Source organism: Crotalus tigris, unplaced genomic scaffold, assembly GCF_016545835.1.
Source record: "Crotalus tigris isolate CLP2741 ecotype Arizona unplaced genomic scaffold, ASM1654583v1 scf7180000017668.6805642782:7212621, whole genome shotgun sequence".
Lineage (NCBI taxonomy): Eukaryota > Metazoa > Chordata > Lepidosauria > Squamata > Viperidae > Crotalus > Crotalus tigris.
Window position 1 is genome coordinate 2,755,373 of NW_024096554.1, and position 19,149 is coordinate 2,774,521.

The 19,149-nt window shown below is 37.1% G+C and overlaps 1 protein-coding gene across 5 annotated transcripts in view; it reads left to right on the forward strand.

The window, feature by feature from the left end:
• The first annotated feature begins 4,431 nt into the window (after positions 1-4,431).
• The window catches only part of MOCS1 (molybdenum cofactor synthesis 1), a 39,512-nt gene continuing 24,794 nt past the window's right edge, over positions 4,432-19,149 (forward strand). For 3 of the 5 annotated variants that reach the window (XM_039337086.1, XM_039337082.1, XM_039337085.1), the window contains exons 1-4: positions 4,432-4,618; positions 12,593-12,722; positions 13,707-13,874; positions 15,890-16,054. In XM_039337086.1, the coding sequence (XP_039193020.1) occupies positions 4,460-4,618; positions 12,593-12,722; positions 13,707-13,874; positions 15,890-16,054 (622 nt within the window). In that variant the 5' untranslated portion in view covers positions 4,432-4,459. Of the gene's footprint in view, positions 4,619-12,590; positions 12,723-12,942; positions 13,077-13,706; positions 13,875-15,889; positions 16,055-19,149 lie in introns of those variants that run through there. The other 2 variants (XM_039337083.1, XM_039337084.1) reach the window with 2 other exon arrangements.

A 19,149-nucleotide genomic window follows, 5' to 3' on the forward strand; every position in this document is an offset into this window, starting at 1 on the left:
CAAGTTTATACCTTGGTCATTGTTGCTTGTTGCTATTTTTCCTAGCTGACTCCTGTTGCTCCTGGCACTGGTTATCACTTTCAACAATATGGTGTGCCACCATAATTCTACTTTCAGGCTTAGTTGCAAAATAAAAAAGCTGTTTTGAGATTGCTGTAAAAAGTGGTGAACGGCTGCTATCAGCTTTGCTATTGGTTTTGTAACCTTCCTACTGGGGACAGTTTCAATTGCTTGCTAACATCAAGCTATATTTTATTAAAAAGAATGTTGGCAATTATATAGCAGCATTATTTGCTATGGTCCCAGTGTGCCTCAATATTTAACTGACATTTGTACAAATCTCTTGTAACAGTCCACAATAGTCCATCAGCCCATTGATTTATATCACCCAATATAGGATTATAGGCTACATAAACAATACAATGTCTAATTCTCTAATGAATTTCCAAGATTCTCCAGAATTGAAGGAAGGTGCTGGTCATATTCTGTAAATTGATGGGAGATCAAGAGATTTGTATATATTCAGTTTCTCCTGCCATATTATGATTAGGTATTTATTAGCATTTAACAAATACTTTCCTTTTTAGAGGAATCAACAACTCTGGTATAGGTTCTTCTTGCATATCAGTCCAAAATCAAACTGCAGAATTCACAAACACAGCTTGAAAAACTTGCAAATCAATTGTATAACAGCTTGCTTAATCAAAATTAAGGATACCTGAAAATATTACACAGCATACATTACTGTGTAAAAATAGATAAATTCCCCAACTCAAAGGCCATTCTGATAAATTCTATATCAGTGATGGTGAACCTTTTAGAGACCAAGTGCTCAAAAACTGGCCCCTCCCTGCCCCCTCCCCTGCCCCCACTCCACTCCCTATCCCATCCACCCGCAAAGCCACCCACCACCTCTATGGCCCTCCACAGATCGCCCAAGCCCAGCAACACCCTCATCTGCACCCTGCAGCATCATCTGTGTGCGACAGGGCACAAGGGCAAAATCTTGTTAAAGTCTGCCCAGCTGCCATGTCCTTGACTGCACTGCTCCACATGGGCTGTGCCCAGGGGCAACTCTCCTCTGGGGAGCTGCTGATGAGGAGGGGGCCATGGAGGGAGACTGGACTAGGGCGATGGCGCACATGCCCACAGAGAGGGGTCTAAATGCAAGCATACCATAGGTTCGCCACCACTGTTCTATATGTTCCTTTCAGTGATTCCTTTGAATCTCAGGATTTGGATAGCTCCTAAAGCTAATGAACTATATATGGTCATCTAAAATACAATAGCCCATGAGCTCAATTTCCAGTAGACAATATGAACTCCACAGAATAAGATTTGGCTATATATGTCTGATGATTCCCAATAGGGATGAATCTGGTCACATACTGTCTCCTGGTGGTCAGTGGTCAGTTCCTGTACTTTACTGTGGCAGTAGAAAATGAGATAAGGAAATATCATTACACATAATTAAATCAATAGCCTCTTCCAAAAGTACCTTCTAAATGACAATATATTTGTAGAGTTATAAAATTCATTGCTTAAAAGAAATACCAAAAAAATGCAACCAAAACATATTCAAGTAGTCCTCAGTTAATGGGACCAAGAACTCTGTTACTAAGTAACATGGTCATAAAGCACAAAGTCATGTGACCAGGCTGATTTATGATGGCAGCTCCAGCACTTCCAGTTGTAGGGGTTAGGAGAATCCTGTGCAGTTGTGAAGCTCAACAACCTATTATTGCCATTTGGGACCTCTTTCAGTTTCCCATTGATTTTGGTTGTCAGAGCTGGCAGTGAAAGCTGCCCAATGGATTACAGGTCCGAAACTTGGCAACTTCAAACTGTCTGGACTTTGGCTGGGGAGTTTTGGGAGTTCAACTCCACACATCTTTAAAGTTGACATGATTAAAAACACACCTCGGAAGAGCAGTGTGATCGATTGTAGCAAATGCTACTGAAACCTAAAATGATTAGGACAGCCTTGTGGGTTCTGATGGGCTTATCCATAAGTGACAAATGTACTTTCTATTCTGACTCCCAGTGTCCTAAAAAAATTAATTTCTCTCAAAATCCTCTGCAACTGCAATCTGGCATTCTCCAAAATGTCACTTTAAAAAGGAAGGTATCAAGACAGACGTATTTGGATCCCTTTCAGTTACATGGAGGTGTAACCTCAGCAAAAAGACTTGCAGCTTTTGCTTATTATCGCTATCAAGAAAAGCCAATACCTACATATAGAGCGTTCCTTAATGTTTAATTGAAATCTGTTTCTGTGCCATTTTCATCCATTAGCTGTATTTTTGCCTCCTAATTCACTACAGATAAACTCCTTTAATAATCTTCAAAAGTTGTTAAATAAAAGAAAAAGTTAAAACACAACACTATCCGAATTAGTATACAAATTGAATCCGATGCTATCTGAATTACTAATCAATGAATACTCAGATTAGATCTTGCATTATATCAAACCACAGGTAGTCCTCGACTCGTGACAATTGAGCCCAAAATATCTAGTGTTGAATGAGAAATTTGTTAAGTGAATTTTGCCCCATTTTACAACATTTCTTGCCACAGTTGTTAAGTGAATCGTGTAATTGTTAAGTTAGTAACCCGGTTGTTAAGTGAATCTGGCTTCCCCATTGACTTTGCTTGTCAGAAGGTTCCAAAAGGAGATCACATGACCTTGGGACGCTGCAAATGTCATGAGTCAAGCATCTGAATTTTGATCACATGATTGTGGGGCTACTACCAAGATCACAAGGGTGAAAAATGGTCATAAGTCACTTTTTTCAATGCTGTTGTAACTTTGAATGGTCACTAAATGAACAGTTGTAAGTCAAGGGCTGCCTGTATATCAATTTCTTTCACTATTTCCAGTTTTATGTCCTTGACTAGCTGGTTTTCGCAACATTTTTGTGATGTTCAGCATAAACCGGTTCTGCTGCAACCTGAAGCTTTTTACTTTACTTCATAAAGCATGTATTTTAAATCCCTATTCAACAAATATCCTTGAGCAACAACACATGGGAAAGAAAGAAATCTTCCTTAGGTTGCAGCATTTTTTTTTTTACATCTAATCAAGTGTAAAAGAATAGCCACAGAATTACACTGCAGAATGCCAATTGTTTATTATCAGCACAGGGTTGTGTGCATAGGAAACAGCAACACCATTTGGACATTATTCTCAAAATATTGTGTGGGAAAACAAATTGCAGAGATAAAAATCAATGAATTACATCAGGTTTACTGTGTTGCCACTTCCAGCCCTTTCTGCCAAGAATGTAGAGGAGTCTTCCTAGCACAAGAGCATCATGATTTTAGTGTGTGTGTATGGGAGGGTCCCTCCTTTCAAGGGAAGAGAGGAAATTCCTTTATATTTTCCTTTTCTGGTTTGATAACATGAAAGTAAATCCAGAAGGGTCAGGCAATGGATAGCAAAATCTGAAGCACTAACAGTGCTTCCAGAGAGGTTGATTCTAAATAAGTACTTAAAAAAAAATACTGCTTTAGTGCTGAAGGAATAATAGAAATCATTCTAAATTTAAGAGAACAATTCATATGCACTTAAGAAAAAAAGCTGATTTATAAACATTATTTTTACTTATTTTCCATCACTGTTAAACATCTGCTTCCACCAAAGCTGATCCTGCCTGTCTCTTCTTTTCGTACACCATTTTCAATTCTTTTTAATTGTTCAATACAATTAAATTCAATTCCAACCCCTCCCCAAACTTCCTGTTTGTTTGTTATTACCCCCCCCCCACACACATACACACACACAAACATATCCCTTTCTGCTAAGTAATTACGAGTGTAAGCCTTTTAGTGGCAATTAGCCACAAAATTAGACACCACTTGAATCCAAACAGGGACAGTCCCGCAGAAGGACTGGTGTTTAACTTGTTGCAAGATTGCTTGGCTAACCCTATCCCTCACTTTTTCCAAAACAGGCATCAGGGATTAAGAATGCCCACAAACTTAATCCCTGTTATCGGTCCCCATATATTAATGGCGAAAAATCCTTGTAATTTTCAAGAAAGGTTCATTAGCTTTTCCAAAACTAAGAATAATACACCGGCCCATTCCCCCCTCCTTTTTTTCCTCTCTCTTTTCCTGCTTTTGTTTCGGATAGCTGCTGCCAGAGAAAGTCGCTCGACACCCAGGGAAGCCTGCAGCTCTTCGCCGCTCCTTATCTTTGAATTCCTGGAAAGATAAAACTCAGGAGGATCGCGCAAATTCATACAGGTTGGGCAACCGCTAACCCAACTAGAACATTACGCAACGACTCACGCGAAGGCCTGAGCAGAATACAAATCCCGACATGCCCAGCGGATTCCTCGATCGCTATTGGTCACTGGTTCCCCTCCTTCTCGGCACACGTGATTCCAGCCGGCTACTTCTGCTTTGGCCCGTGTTGGAGAGATTGTGGGAAAGTGACTTAGTTTAGGCAAGAGGAATGGCATCCTTATCAGCTTTCAGGGTATCTCAGCGCGGGCGCCGGGGTTTGCTTCTTCGTGGGGTCTTCCGAGTCCAGCTGAGCAGGAGCTGTCGGTCCGGGACACCAGTGAGACAGCAGCAGCAGCAGCAACACGCATTGGAATTGTCCTCTGAACAGGTGAGGAGGGCGAGCAGAGAAGAGGAGGGACTTGTGCCTTGGGTGAACGGCGAACGCTGCCTTTCTTAAGCCCTTGCAGTCCGATGGAAGTCTTACTTGAGTCGCTAATTGCGCCTCTTAGAAATACCTTGGGCCCTAAAGCGGGCAAATAACCTAAACCTGGGACAGCGTCCTTGACACAACGTGGCATATTCCGAAAGTGCATCAAGTAGGGAGGAGTTTAATTGGAATTCCCACAACATATTTGTCCACCAAATGGATGTGTTTCTCCCCAGGTTGTATGAACAAAGGGTATATCTGTGTCCAAGACTGGAGGACAAGGATAGCAGCACAGAGATAAGAGAAGTGGTAAACTCTTTACAGTCCACGCATAGGGTGAACCAATGTAACGGTCATTATTCAAGACAGGAAAGTTTAAGCAAACAGTGGCATAATGTTGTAGGAATTTGTTACAATATTAAACTTGCATGCTGCCTGACTCTCAACAACTCTTGGATAGCTCACAACAATCGAACAAATAACACTATCAATAAAATGGTAACAGTGGCAAGCTTGATGAAGCAAGGAATCTCATTTTCTCTTGCTGAAGGTCTGGATCAGGGGTCTTCAAACTTGGCTCTTTTATGACTTGTGGACTTCAACTCCCAGGATTCCTCAGCCAGCATGCCTGGCTGAGGAATCCTGGGAGTTGAAGTCCACAAGTCATAAAAGGACCAAGTTTGAAGACCTCTGGTCTGGGTGAAGAACCAGGTTTTTAACTGCTCTTCTAAACAGCGGCAAAGTAAGAGACATCCAGTAAGAGCCATCAGAGTCTTGAGGGGAATTTACTTACAGAGGAAGTGTGCTTCTGGAATCCTAAAAGTTGACAGTATTTAATTGAAGGATCTCTGAGCACACCAACCCTTCAGGATTGAATCACCTGAACCGATACTATGGGAGATAGGTGGTCCCTCAAGGCACTAGACCCTATACCATGTCTCCCAGAATATACCAGGCTTTTTTACCTAAGAAACATTACTGTAATGGGGGTGGGGGTGAGGGTAGAGTACTTTCTGATGGGAAAAAAACCACCACACACATAGGAGTACTTTCTTATTCTTTATAAGACAGGTATTGGCACTCAGAATGAATTTGGAATTAAAGTCCTTGTGAATTAACAATACAGTAGCATGTAACAGAAGAATTTGAAAATTATCAGAAGCAAGTGCTTACATGATATCCTTAACTCAGCACTTAATCCAAAAGTTCTGTTTGGGACATTTTCTGAGGCGAGGGCTGCCACTCTGTATATGTTAACATTTAGAAAACAACAGAAATGAAAAATTACCTTTTGCCAATACAATTTTATCATTCTTGGGTTTGAAACTAATTCCCTTTGCGATTCTCATATAATTGTCAACTAGTTGAAGTTAGATAAGAAGTGAAACCAAATACTTCTCAAGAAGTGAAACCAAATACTTCTCAAGGGTAGCAAGTTGAAAAAGGCTACTCAGAATAACATATTTAACTATTTGAAATTATGTTAAAGTAATTTTTCAGGTTTGATAACTTGATTCGTTTTTTTCTTGATCTTCTTTGATTGTAATCACAGTTAAGGTTTTGGGTTGATGTGATTAATGTGCTAGAATGAACTGGACTATTTGTGTTTTTTGAAGCGGGTATTAAGTTGATGTATTATCAACTTCTCCTATTTCGGCCTGAAGGTAAGATGGTATCTCTCTGAAGTAATTTTGCAAGGGTGCTGTTGCATAATTACCTATAATCCTCCCAAAATCTTTCGCTGAATCATTCAGGGTAGAACTGTGTATACATTTCCTTTCAACAAACTGGAACTTTGGATTTCAGCTCCCATGTCCAAATAAAATAAAACTCACTTGTAAGGTAAAATAAAGACACAATAATTTAAAATTCTTTAGCTACGTATTTCAATATGTGAGGCTTTCTTGTTCTTTTTAATATAATTGGTACATTCACGGAATGTAAAAATTGTAACCTTAGTCCCACATGTGGACTATGTTACTTTTGGCTTCAGCTCCACCCAATACTATAATGTAGTAATGTAGTTTCCCCATTGCAGTTTAGAGGGCTGAGGCTGTATAACTAGTGCCAGGTTTCAGTTTAAATGCCCACTATTTCATTGAGACAAAATAAACAAGCCAAAACAGCTGATTCTGTGGGGTGGGGGGGGAAATGGAGAGCCTGCTTTCCACATACCCTAACTGGGCATTAGCACTTCATTTCTTACCAAAGAAAAAATTACACAAGTAGTCCTCATTTAGTGACTATATTTGAGATCAGCAACTCAGTTGCTAAGCAAAGCAGTCAGTAACTGAAAGTATGACTGTGCTTATGATCTTTGGCTTTCTTTTGCTTTACAGATTTGCAAAGGTTGTAAATGTAAGGTTTGGTTGTAAAGTTATTTTATGTGGAGAGACCTGGCCCATAGAATCACCAAGAATCAGACACGACTGAATGGCTAACACCATCGTCATCATCATCTTCATCATCATCATGTAACTGCAGATAGTTGTTAAAGAAAGACTTAGCCGTTAAAATACTTTAATGTGCTAGTATAAGTGAAGTATGTGCAGAGATACTTAAAGGAGATAAAAGTTAATAGCAATAGCACTTAGACTTATATACCGCTTCACAGTGCTTTACAGCCCTCTCTAAGCAGTTTACAAAGTCAGCATATTGCTCCCAACAATCTGGGTCCTCATTTTACCATTTTATGGAAGGATGCAGACTTATTTTTTATAATGTGCAAAATGTCGGAAATCAGATGTTCTTGAATTTCTGATATAGGAATATTGATCAATTTCATAAGTATAATGGAGGTTTGATGAAATGTTTCTCATGAAATGCAGTGATGGAAGGTTACAACTTATTCAGAAAAGAATGTATGCATTATATGTGAAAATCAAATCAAATAGAAATATATACGCATGGATATATTTTACAAATTGAGCTAATTATAGTTTCTCACAATGTACCTAGCCATAATATGGTTTGCTTATTTCTAAGTTAGGGGATTGTGTGAATGAGGGCTATATGTGGGTTCCAAAAATGCAAACAAGCATTAAAAATGACAGCAAAGAGATAAGGGAAACTAAACTCTTCATTAGCTCTCTGGATAGCTTGTATTTAATAGGAGTTATGTTTAAATGCAATTCCCAGTGGAGCACACCTGCATGCAACAAAAATTGCATTCATATGTTAAAAGATATCAGGTCATTCTTTCATCCTTTATGAAACCAATACTGTGTCAATAAGGCGCTATACAATATAATGAAGCCTGACATGTTTATTCCTGGAAACATATTTTTCTTTGAAGAATAGACTGCCCCTATAATTGTAAAACTATTCTCAGAGTTTCACAGATGTAATTGTCTATTTGGAGCAAGTGGCTGGATTGGAAAACTACATATCTAAACCAATTTGGGGTGGGGGGAATTGTGCTCTGGATGTATTAGAATACCAATTCTAGAAACTGCAGCTAGCATAATCTATGGATTAAAGATGCAAACAAGGATCAGAGAGTGGCAAATGCTTTAATTTCCTGTCTATGCCTCTCTGAGGACTCTGGTTGACCATTATTGGTTTTGCAATGATTTGAGGGCCTTAAGCAACCATCACAATTTTTCCGAAGTTGCTCATGAATTCTGCTTTTTGATATAGCAGACTAGAACAATTATTAAACAAGGGTGATCAAATTAGCTATACTTCGTTGAAAGATGTTTGCAATGAACTTTTTTTGTAAGATTTTATTAATTTTTTCCATACATATAATAATAATTTTTCAACCAACGCTAATACATATTAAATTCCTAATCCTTTATTTTTTCCTCTAACCATCGGTAAAGTAATTCCCAAGTTTGATAATAGTCCATTTCTTCCTTTCCATCTCTGTGCATTCCAATATTTTTTTAATTATTTCTTCATCTGGTGGTATTCCTTCATTTTTCAATATTGCGCAAATATTCTTGCCACTATTGTGATGTGTAAAATCAAATATAGACTTTGTTTATTAATCTTTTCTGGCATTATACCTAATAAAAAAAAGTTCAGGTTTAAAATCTACATATTCTCCCAACATCTTTTCTAACCAAGTATGTATCTTTTTCCAATAATTCTTTACTTTATCACATGTCCACCAAACATGATAATACGTGCCTAAGTTGTGTTTACATTTCCAACATCTATCTGACATATTTTTAAACATTTTTGCTAATCTTGCTAGTGGCAAGTGCCATCTATAAAACATTTTATATAAATTTTCTTTATAAGAAGTTGACATTGTCAATTTATAATTTCATTCCCATAACTTTTGCCATTTTTCTAATTCTATATTATATCCAAAGTTTTTCGCCCTTCTTATCATTGTTTCTTTAACTTGTTCACTTTTCATTTCCAAAATTAATAAAAGATTATACATTTTCTTAATTAGTTTCTCATCTGAAGTTAACAAAGTCTTATCAAATACTGTCTGTTCTTTATAAAATCCATACAGTTTAACGTCTTTTTCATATCTAGTTTGCATTTGTAAATGTGCCCACCACGACAAGTTAATCCTCTGATTTTCCATTTCTTGTTTGTTTGCAATGAACTTTTGTTGGATGCCAAACTTCCAAAGACATGGATAGAAGCAAATATTACTTTAATACTAAAAGAAGACTCAGGTTTGACACAGATAAAAAAAATCACAGACCGATATTGTTATTGAATGTGGACTATAAAATCTTTACTTCGGTAATGGCTGAGAGACTAAAAAGATACTAAACTGAATTTAGACCAGAATGGTTTCTTACCAAAGAGACAAGTTAAAAACAATCTAAGAGTGATAATGGATGTATTAGAATACTATGAATTACATCCAGAGAAACAAATGCCACTAATATTTCTAGATGCTTAAAAGGCATTTGATAACGTTTCCTGGCAATTTATGGTTCAGTAATTACAAATAATGGACTTTGGACAAAATTTTATATATATGATAAAAATGATATATAATAAACAAACAGCGAAAGTGATTGTGAATGGAGATTATACTGAGAACTATGAGATATGGACATCCAGGCAAGGATGTCCATTATCTCCATTGTTATTTATTTTCACTTTCGAAGTCTTAAACAGAAATATTAGACGACATACAGAACTCAAAGGACTAGAAATAAAAGGTGAAACGTACAAATTGCAAGCATTTGCTGATGATTTGGTGCTCATTTTAAAAGAACCCTTGGAGATGATTCCTAAACTATTAGAAAAGATAGAACAGTATGGAGAAATGGCAGGACTGAAAATAAACAAAGAAAAAACTAAAGTAATAGTTAAAAATCTTACAAATAAACAAAAAAACAAATATTGGAAAAAACAGATTTACAGATAGTTAAAAAGGTTACATATTTGGGAATACAATTGACAGCAAGATGTTCAACAATAAAAAGATAATTATATAAAATTATTAAATCAAATAAAATTGGACTTGGAAAAATGGAAAAATTTGCAATTGTCAATACTAGGAAGAATTGCTACAGTGAAAATGAATTTACTACCAAAAATTTTATTTTTATTTCAAACAATACCTATAAAATTGAAGATTTTTTTTGAAGATTTAAATTCATTAATTTTGAAATTTATTTGGCAAGAAAAGAAAGCTAGAATTAAGATGAAAATGTTACAAGATGCTAAAGGAAATGGGGGATTTGGCCTACCAGAGTGGGTTCTATACACAATTTCTTTGATTGTTTTTCTCTGTGGTGTTCATCTGTATTTAGTGCTGATAAAAAGATGAAGTTACTCAGTAGTCTAGAACAGAGAATAGTCCAGCAGGAGATTATGTAAAGGTTACCTCAGGCTTTTTACATTTGTTTTTGAAAGATGCTTCAATAATAGCTGCCAAATCAAATATTTGACTTTTTCTTCTGTGTTCCGAAAAGTACTGTTTAGCAGGGCAAGAACAATATGCTTCTGAGATGAGCTTTCAGTATGAACATTTCAATATTAGCATTTCCTTTCTGTGTCTTCTATTGCTGATGGCATTTTGTTTTGACCCTGGATACATGATAAGCCAAAAAATCAGCATTCTTTTGGAGATAATGTTAGAATTGCTGTCTCAATCATTTTTTCATGTTTGAATAACATAATAGTGATCTTTATTTGTTGCTGAGATGATATAACTTGGCAGGATAGTGAAATGGAGCTTTAAGAAAACCTGATTAAAGATTTCTGGGAAAGGCTTCCCAGTAAGCACAAAAAAATGTTATATATAGTAAATAGGGAAGGGTATCTATTGAACAGAATGTCTGTTTAACTGCAAATAGGATTTTTTTTTTCAAATCCAAAAACTTAATTTCCACAGGAGAAAACCCTACTTTATTGATAACAGTGAGCATCCATTGTCTAGAGAAGTAGACAATTGTCTAGACTGATTTATCAAATAACAGAATAACCGAGTTGGAAGGGACATTGGAGGTCTTCTAGTCCAACCCTCTGCTCAAGCAGGAAACCCTACACCATTGTAGACAAATGGCTGTCCAGTCTCTTCTTAAAAACTCCAGTGTTGGGAGCACCCACAACTTCTGGAGGCAAGCCATTCCACTGATTAATTGTTCTCACTGTCAGGAAATTTCTCCTTAGTTCTAGGTTGGTTCTCTCCATGATTAGTTTCAATCCATTACTTCTTGTCCTGCCTTCAGGTGCTTTGATTGATGTTTTGATTGAATAGATAGATGTTCTTTTCTTTGTGACAGCCCTTTAAATGTTAGAACAATGTTATAATGTCAGCCTGAGGCCTTCTTTTCACTATACATACCCAATTTCTGCAACCGTTCTTCATATGTTTTAATCTTTAGGCCCCTAATCATTTTTATTGCTCTTCTCTGCATTTTTTCTAAAATCGCAACATCTATTTTGTACCGTGCCAATCAAAAATGGATGCAGTAGTCTAAGTGAGGTCTTATCAAGGTGTTATAAAGTGGTATTAAACTTTACCTGATCTTGATAATAAATAATCTTGAAAATAAGGGAGCAAAATCCATTATTGTGTTATCCATTAACTTTACTCCTAAATGTAATTAAGATATGAAATATCCCTTAACTCCAGCAGCCAAAGTTCTTCCTGAAAAAAAAAATGCCTGAGAGCAGAGAATGATCTAGTCTGATTACCCTTTGGAATACTTAAGGTATTCCAAAGAATTGGAGCAACTCGCAACAAGATCCTGTTTGGAATTTTTATCAGATACATCTCCTAAAGATTTCAGTACATAGATAATAAAGATATATTGAATATATTCATGACCACCTTCACTCTATTAATTTGTATTATCATGTAAGAATGCCATCTTTTAAAATGCAAAGAAGCATGCAAATATTGGGTACTCTGGGCTGAGTTCCTTGCCTTTGCTTAATTATGTTCCCTACTCCCTCCCATTCCTACATTCGGCAGAATCAACACATTGTAAGGACCCACCCCACTTTGCATCTTAAGAAGACAGAACTCTTGGAATAATTCTTCCAACAGGAATCCTTTATTAAGAGAAAATGGTTGCAGGCGTTCTAGACAGGACTTGGGGTTCAAGCTCTCCCATTCGAGGTTTTAAGGGGTTCCCCAGTAGTCCCACCCAATCACCCCCCTCTTCCAGTGACAGTTTCAGGCATCACAATCCCACCCCTTTTTTCCTTTCTGCCGGCTGGATGGAGACTTCAGATAAACTACATGAAAGGTAAATAGCCTCCTTTGTTATGATAAGGCCTTTTGGTGCTAACCACATTCAATCCCTTTGAAGTTGTACCAAAGGAAGTGAGGGCCATAAAGCCCCTTTGTTCACCCCCTTCTCTTTCTTTATGACAGAATCCAGAGAGGGCAGAAATGGGGTTTTCTATAATTGATAACTGGAGATGAAGTATAATTGGATTCTGACACACATGTTCCATGAACTCTCAGAAAAGTGGAAAATTTATTTATTTATAACATAGGCAATTGCAGTCCCAAGAAGAACACGGTTCTTATCTGATGCTGCCCCTTTTTCTGATTTCCTGACTGATAGCTTTGGACGCCAGCACAACTACTTGAGAATCTCCCTAACTGAGAAATGCAACCTCAGATGTAAGTCTTTCTATTTTGAATATAAACTAAGTTATAAAATTCAAAGTTTTGTTCTCATAACATCTTATTAGTGGACCTATGTTTAGCAAGTGTCTTAATGACTTAATTTCAAAATGCCACACACTGCAGTCCCAAAACTGTATTTGTTTCATTGATGCTGTTTTTCATGCTGATGGAAGCTGTTCGGGCCAATAACTTATAGAACATTCTTTTCCTGCAGATTTAATTAGATTGTGAAATTAGAAGCAAAACTTTTGGATGAAACAAAAGAGCAGATGTGTTAAAACATAATCTAGTCCAACTTGTTTGGATAACGTATCTTCTTTCCCCTGGAGCAGTTGGGAACCTGAAATGGTAAACCCTCATCAATTTCATTACTAAAGCAAAATACAACAAGTTGGATTTGAATAAGTATTGGCACTTTTTGGAATTGTCTCATGTTCATCTGTTTTGGTTATGGAACACAGAAAAATATATAGATAACAAGAACAAGACCTTTATATTGTAATAAATTTGTAAAACTTTTAATAAAAAAAAAAGAACAAGACCTTAAAAGAGTATTTTTAATGACAAACATCTTGGAACTATAGTCTAATTTGTCAGATGTATGTAATGAAGTGAATTGCTAATTCACAAAAATTACTGCAGTGTTTTCTACCTGGGAGCCCTACAAAAGTGTTAAATTTAAGGTGCCAGAATTCTCAGCAACGGCTGTGCTTCCTGTAGAATTCCCATATAGCTGAAGTTTTCACATCTCAAGATCCCCAGGAGCTAGTTTCTTCCTGGGATTGTAGCATATAAGATGGCTATCTATAGGATAGTGTGATGTGTAGGTATTTTTTTTCATTCATTCACTCTTTGTGGAGTTTTTTACAGATCATCGGAGAAAAAGGGAAAGCAAAATATTGTAACCTTGTTTGGAAATAGTTTGCTTCTTATATTGAGAAACAAGCATGTCTTAAAACTCTTGACTGCATGTTTCAGGTCAGTATTGTATGCCAGAGGAAGGAGTTCAGCTAACTCCCAAATCCGAATTGTTGAGCACCCAGGAAATCATATCTCTTGCCAAGCTCTTTGTGAAGGAAGGTGTGGACAAGATCCGTTTGACCGGAGGAGAGCCTCTTATCCGGCCTGATGTGGTGGACATCATAGGTATACTTGTTATAGATACTGTATGTCACAATGCTGGCCTGTACTTTGAGAATTCAAGCAGATCTGTAAGTTTATTCTGCTGTACAAAAATACTAGAGAGCCAATATCAATGTGTATCTTGTGATCCACATATATACCTGTGGGTAAGACAAGACTTTTAAGTGACAAAATACACCTAAAAAAATTAGATTCTGATTATCCATGGATGGGTTTATTCATCAATAGCAGTAGAACTTAGACTTATATACCACTCCATAATGCTTTATTCGCACTCTCTGAATGTTTTACTATGTCAGCATTTTGTCCCCAACAATCTTGGTACTCATTTTACCGACCTCAGAAAGATGGAAGGCTGAGACAAACTTGAGCTGGTCAGGATCAAACTCCTGGCTGTGGGCCTGTTAGCCTGCATATCGCATTCTAACCAATGCGCCCTCACAGCTATTATATACCATAAAGAGTTCTGGTATATATTGCAGATAGGCAGACCCTCTCATTTTTAACCAAAACACCATTAAGAATGCAAGTCATACAATGGACTACAGCAGGGGTGTCAAACTCAATTTCATTGAGGGTTGCATCAGCATTGTGGTTGCCCTTGGGGTGGGGCTGCTGGGTGTGGCCTACTGGGTGGGTGTGGTTTTGGCATGCAGCGGGGCGCTCTCACAGCGCCAAGAGGTTGAGCCAGGCAGTGTAAAGATCGCCAACTTTGCACCTTGCTGCCAGCTGAAACTGGGCAGGCTGGGGGCTACGCAGTATTGGACTTCTCATCAGATTCGCACCACCAGTTCAGCTCTTGGCACTGTGAGGAGAGCGCCCCACTGCCTCCTGAAACTGGGCAGGCTGGGAGCTGGGCAGCCTAGTGTTTCTTTTTGGATTTGCGCCACCAGCTCAGCTCTTGGCGCTGTGAGAAGAGTGCCCCGCTGCCTCCTGAAACCGGGCAGGCTGGGAGTTGGGTGGCCTCACATTTCTTTTTGGATTTGCACCACCTGGCTCAGCCTCTTGGCATTATGAGGAGAGTGCCCCGCTGCCTGCCAAAACCCCTCCCCCAGAGCCCATCAAGCCGGATATGTGAAGTAGGCAAGGGCCATTTGCTGGCCACTTCCAGGTGGTGGTGCATTTCTTCATTCCTCACAAAGGGTGACATCTCCCTAGCATGCACCCAGGGGGTGGGGCCGACGCGGCAGGGACTGGTTCCTCACTGTTTCCAGACAGCCTTGTGAGCTAAGACTGAATGCATTTCAGCATAGATGGTCACCACAAAATTGTACATTGGGTCCCAGCTGGCCAGGGCCAAGGCAGCAGGGGCTATTCCCTCACTGTTTCTAGGATTGCTTTGCGGGCCACATTATACCACTTCGCAGGCCGAATCCGGCCCCTGGGCCTTGTGTTTGACATGTCTGGACTACAGTGAAAAGGTAATTTCCTGGAAAGGAGGAAGCACATTCCAAACACAAGAGATAATACAGCCAGGAGCTGGATGGAAGGAAGAAGAGATTTAACATAGACATTCCCTGGAATCTTCCATGATATTTCTGCAACTTTCTACTTCAGTATAATGGTATAGCTGTAAACAGGCAAGATTCTATCAATCTGGTGTAAATAAATAAATAAATAAACTGTGGCTGGATTGTTCTGTTTTTCTTGGTCTGGGTCCGATAGGGTTGGGTGCCACATTTTTCATGGTGTTTTGGTAAAAAAAATTGAGGGTTGGCTTATCCTCCAATGGGTTTATATGTGAATATGTACAGTATATTGATATTTTTATCTTGATTATGAGTGATGCTGCCAACTAAGGAGTTTTTTAACTAAAAATTTTCAGATCACCAAATTTAGAGAAATGGATATAGATTTCCATAAACAAATTTAGGAAGCCCCAGATGTGATGCTCAAAATCCTATATTATTATATATAAATTACAGGATGAAAGTGTCACCATGTTATTTATTTTTTTCTCTTCCTGTTGTTCAGTTTAATATAGTTGCTAATCTTTTGTCACCCCTGTATTTTCTCAGCTCAGCTACGGAAATTAGAAGGGTTGAAAACCATCTCTGTCACAACCAATGGGATCAATTTAGCCAGACTGTTACCCCGGCTAAAAGAGGCTGGCCTAGATGCTATTAATATCAGCTTGGACACCCTGGTGCCAGCTAAATTCGAATTCATTGTCCGTCGAAAAGGTATTTTGAAACCTTCTACAATAATATGTTTAATATTTTTATTATTCTGCCCTGTGTGGAACTTACCATACAATAGGGAATAAAGAGCTCAGAACTAACCAAAGAGCATGTATTCTCAATACTTAAATGATCATTTGATCTCAAATTTCAAGATTTTTTTTAATTACTGCATGTTGAGATGAATATATATCATTCTTTACTGTATGGCATCATCTGTAGTTATTTAATATGTTGGTATGTAAAAAAAAAAATAAGCAATGCAAGACTTTTGATTTGCTTCTGAAAAGATATTTCAAGAAAAAGTATACAAGAGCATGACCACAGAATCTATCTGCAAGTATGTACTAGAACCTATCTGCAGAACATATCTGTAACAACTACATCTTTTCCCATTTTCAGCTGCTTGTGGAATATACACATTTACAATAGTGGCCAAAATAGTGGAAACCTTTTGGGAAAAGTGTACAGTAGAAATGCCACCTTTGGTTAAGTTTCCACCAATTTTTCTTCTAATTTCTTTATAACTATAGTCTTGTTCACTTAATAATACTATTTTACATCACTTTCTGGGCAACCAGTCAACTCTTTGCACCATTACTTTAATTTTATTACGTTTTACAAGCTCACTAAATGAAAGAAAAAAAAACACCCAACCAACTTGATAGCGATCACATAACACATTGACAAATGTCATCCTCTCAGCTTCAATACATGACATCAACTACTGAATCCTACTGTGATCTGATTGGCTCATTGCCAAAACAAAATGACACCTGATTGCTCTAAACACTCGTGCTCATTGGCTACAATCAGATGAAAGAAAGCTACCTGATATCAACCTAAGCAAGTTGTGTTTCCTTTTTTTCTGGTTATTTGGCTATATCTTTTCATAGGTTACAGTACAGATAATTGAACAAACTATGTTGCATTACCTTCTTGATTAAAATATCCTTCCATTGATATATAATTTTATGGTACTACTCCAAAAAAAAGTGATGTTATTAGCCATCAAACCTCAAAAATACACTTTTCCCAAAAGGTTTCCACAATTATGGCCCCTACTGTATTTCTGAGCAGCACTGTATAGAACAGAGCTTCTCAAAGGCCCTGGTTTCATGACTGCCTAAAAAATAAATGAATTTGCAAAATATCCTCCATGAATAATTTTGGGGGGATTAGATTGGACAAAAATATAAGTGACATTTTTAATATGTACATTTTAATCTATATAAAAAAATAAAACAGCAATAGAATCTTAAAACATTTTAAAATAAAACAATTTCATTGGATATACTCTCAAAATATAAAACATTTAGTGGGAAGAAAGAGTTTACTTTTGCATAATTCCTGAAATCTGAATTTTATCAATGAAAGTTTTTTATTTTTTCCATATAAACATTATAAAAAAAACAGTATACAATACAATTTTAAGATAAAATAAACATTATTACGACCTACGCACTCCCCCCAGGCCGCGTCCATCCTCTCTTAAAACATTCCCTACTTCCCTCCTCTTTCTCACCTCCCATCCTACTCTCTTCCCCTCCCCTTCTCCTCTCACTACCCTGCTTCCTCTCTACACTTGCCCACCTCTCATCCCTATCAAACCCATGAACGCAGCATAAGGGGAGTGCCCAGGCCGCACCCCTATAAGCAACCATTATCTATATTACACTTACCCTCCCCCACATTTCCTCCCTCCCACCCCCAACCCCCCTCCCTTCACTTCCCAGAGCAGAATACAGGGTTAATAATTAAAAGAATTTATAATAATAAGAAAAAAGAAAAAAGAAAAAAAAAGAAAAAATAATAATAAAAAAGGGGAAAAAATTTATCATATTTGACCTTTAACTCCAATAGCCTATAAGACAATTCTCTGTAATATTTACTATAATATTCATTCATAAAATAAGTGAAACTTTTTAGTTCCATACTTTTTCTGAATATAATCTATCCATCTTCTCCATACAGTAATATATCTTTCTTGTGTATGATCCTTTAAATAGGCAGAAATTTTTGCCATCTCTGCAAAACTAGATACTTTAAATACCCATTCTTCTAAAGTAGGCAAAGAATCTTTCTTCCAATATAAACCTATTAATAACCTTGCGGCAGTTAATAAATTCAACATCAAAATAGTTTCTTTATCATTTAAATCCACAAAGATACCCAATAAAAATAGTTGAGGAGTAAACTTTATCTTCCTTCTAAAAATCTTTTGAATGTTCCACCAAATCATAATCCAAAATGCCTTTACCTTTTTACAATTCCACCAAATATGAAAATATGTCGCATCTTTATTACCACATCTCCAACATTTGGGCTGTATGTTAGGATACATACAAGATAATTTTTTAGGATCTAAGTGCCATCTGTAAAACATTTTATAAAAATTTTCTCTCAAATTTTGAGCTTGTGTAAATTTAACATTTCTAGTCCAAATTGTCTCCCATAAATCCAATGAAATCGGTTCCTGTATATTTTGAGCCCATTTAATCATACAGTCTTTAACCAATTCTGTTTCCGAGTCTAACTCTAATAAAACATTGTAAATTCTTTTTATATGGGCCTGACTCTGATTTTTAATCTGAATAACCAATTGTTTATCTTCTAATGTTATTCCCTCTTTCTTATCTACAGTCCATCTATCCACTATTTGTAAGTATTGAAACCATGACTGTAGAGTATTTTCTTGCCTTAATACATCTAGGGATTTCAAATGCCAATTCGAACCAGACCAAATTAACAATTCTTTATACGAGATTTTATCAAAATTTGTCCCCTTAGAAATTCCCTCAATTGCATGTCTGGGGATCCCCCAGATAGGTATTTTATAATTCAATCTAAAATAATACTTTTTCCAAACACGAAGTAAGGCATTCCTCAAAATATGTAATTTAAAAATCCGATCAACTTTCTTATTGAAAATCAGGTATGCACGCCAACCATATATTAAGTCCCAACCTTCCAAAAACAAAATATCCTTATTTGTTAAGTTGAGCCAGTCGCTTAACCAAGTTAAAGCGGCTGCATCATAATATAATTTCAAGTTGGGTGCCTTAAGTCCTCCTCTTTCTCGAGCATCCTGTAAAATC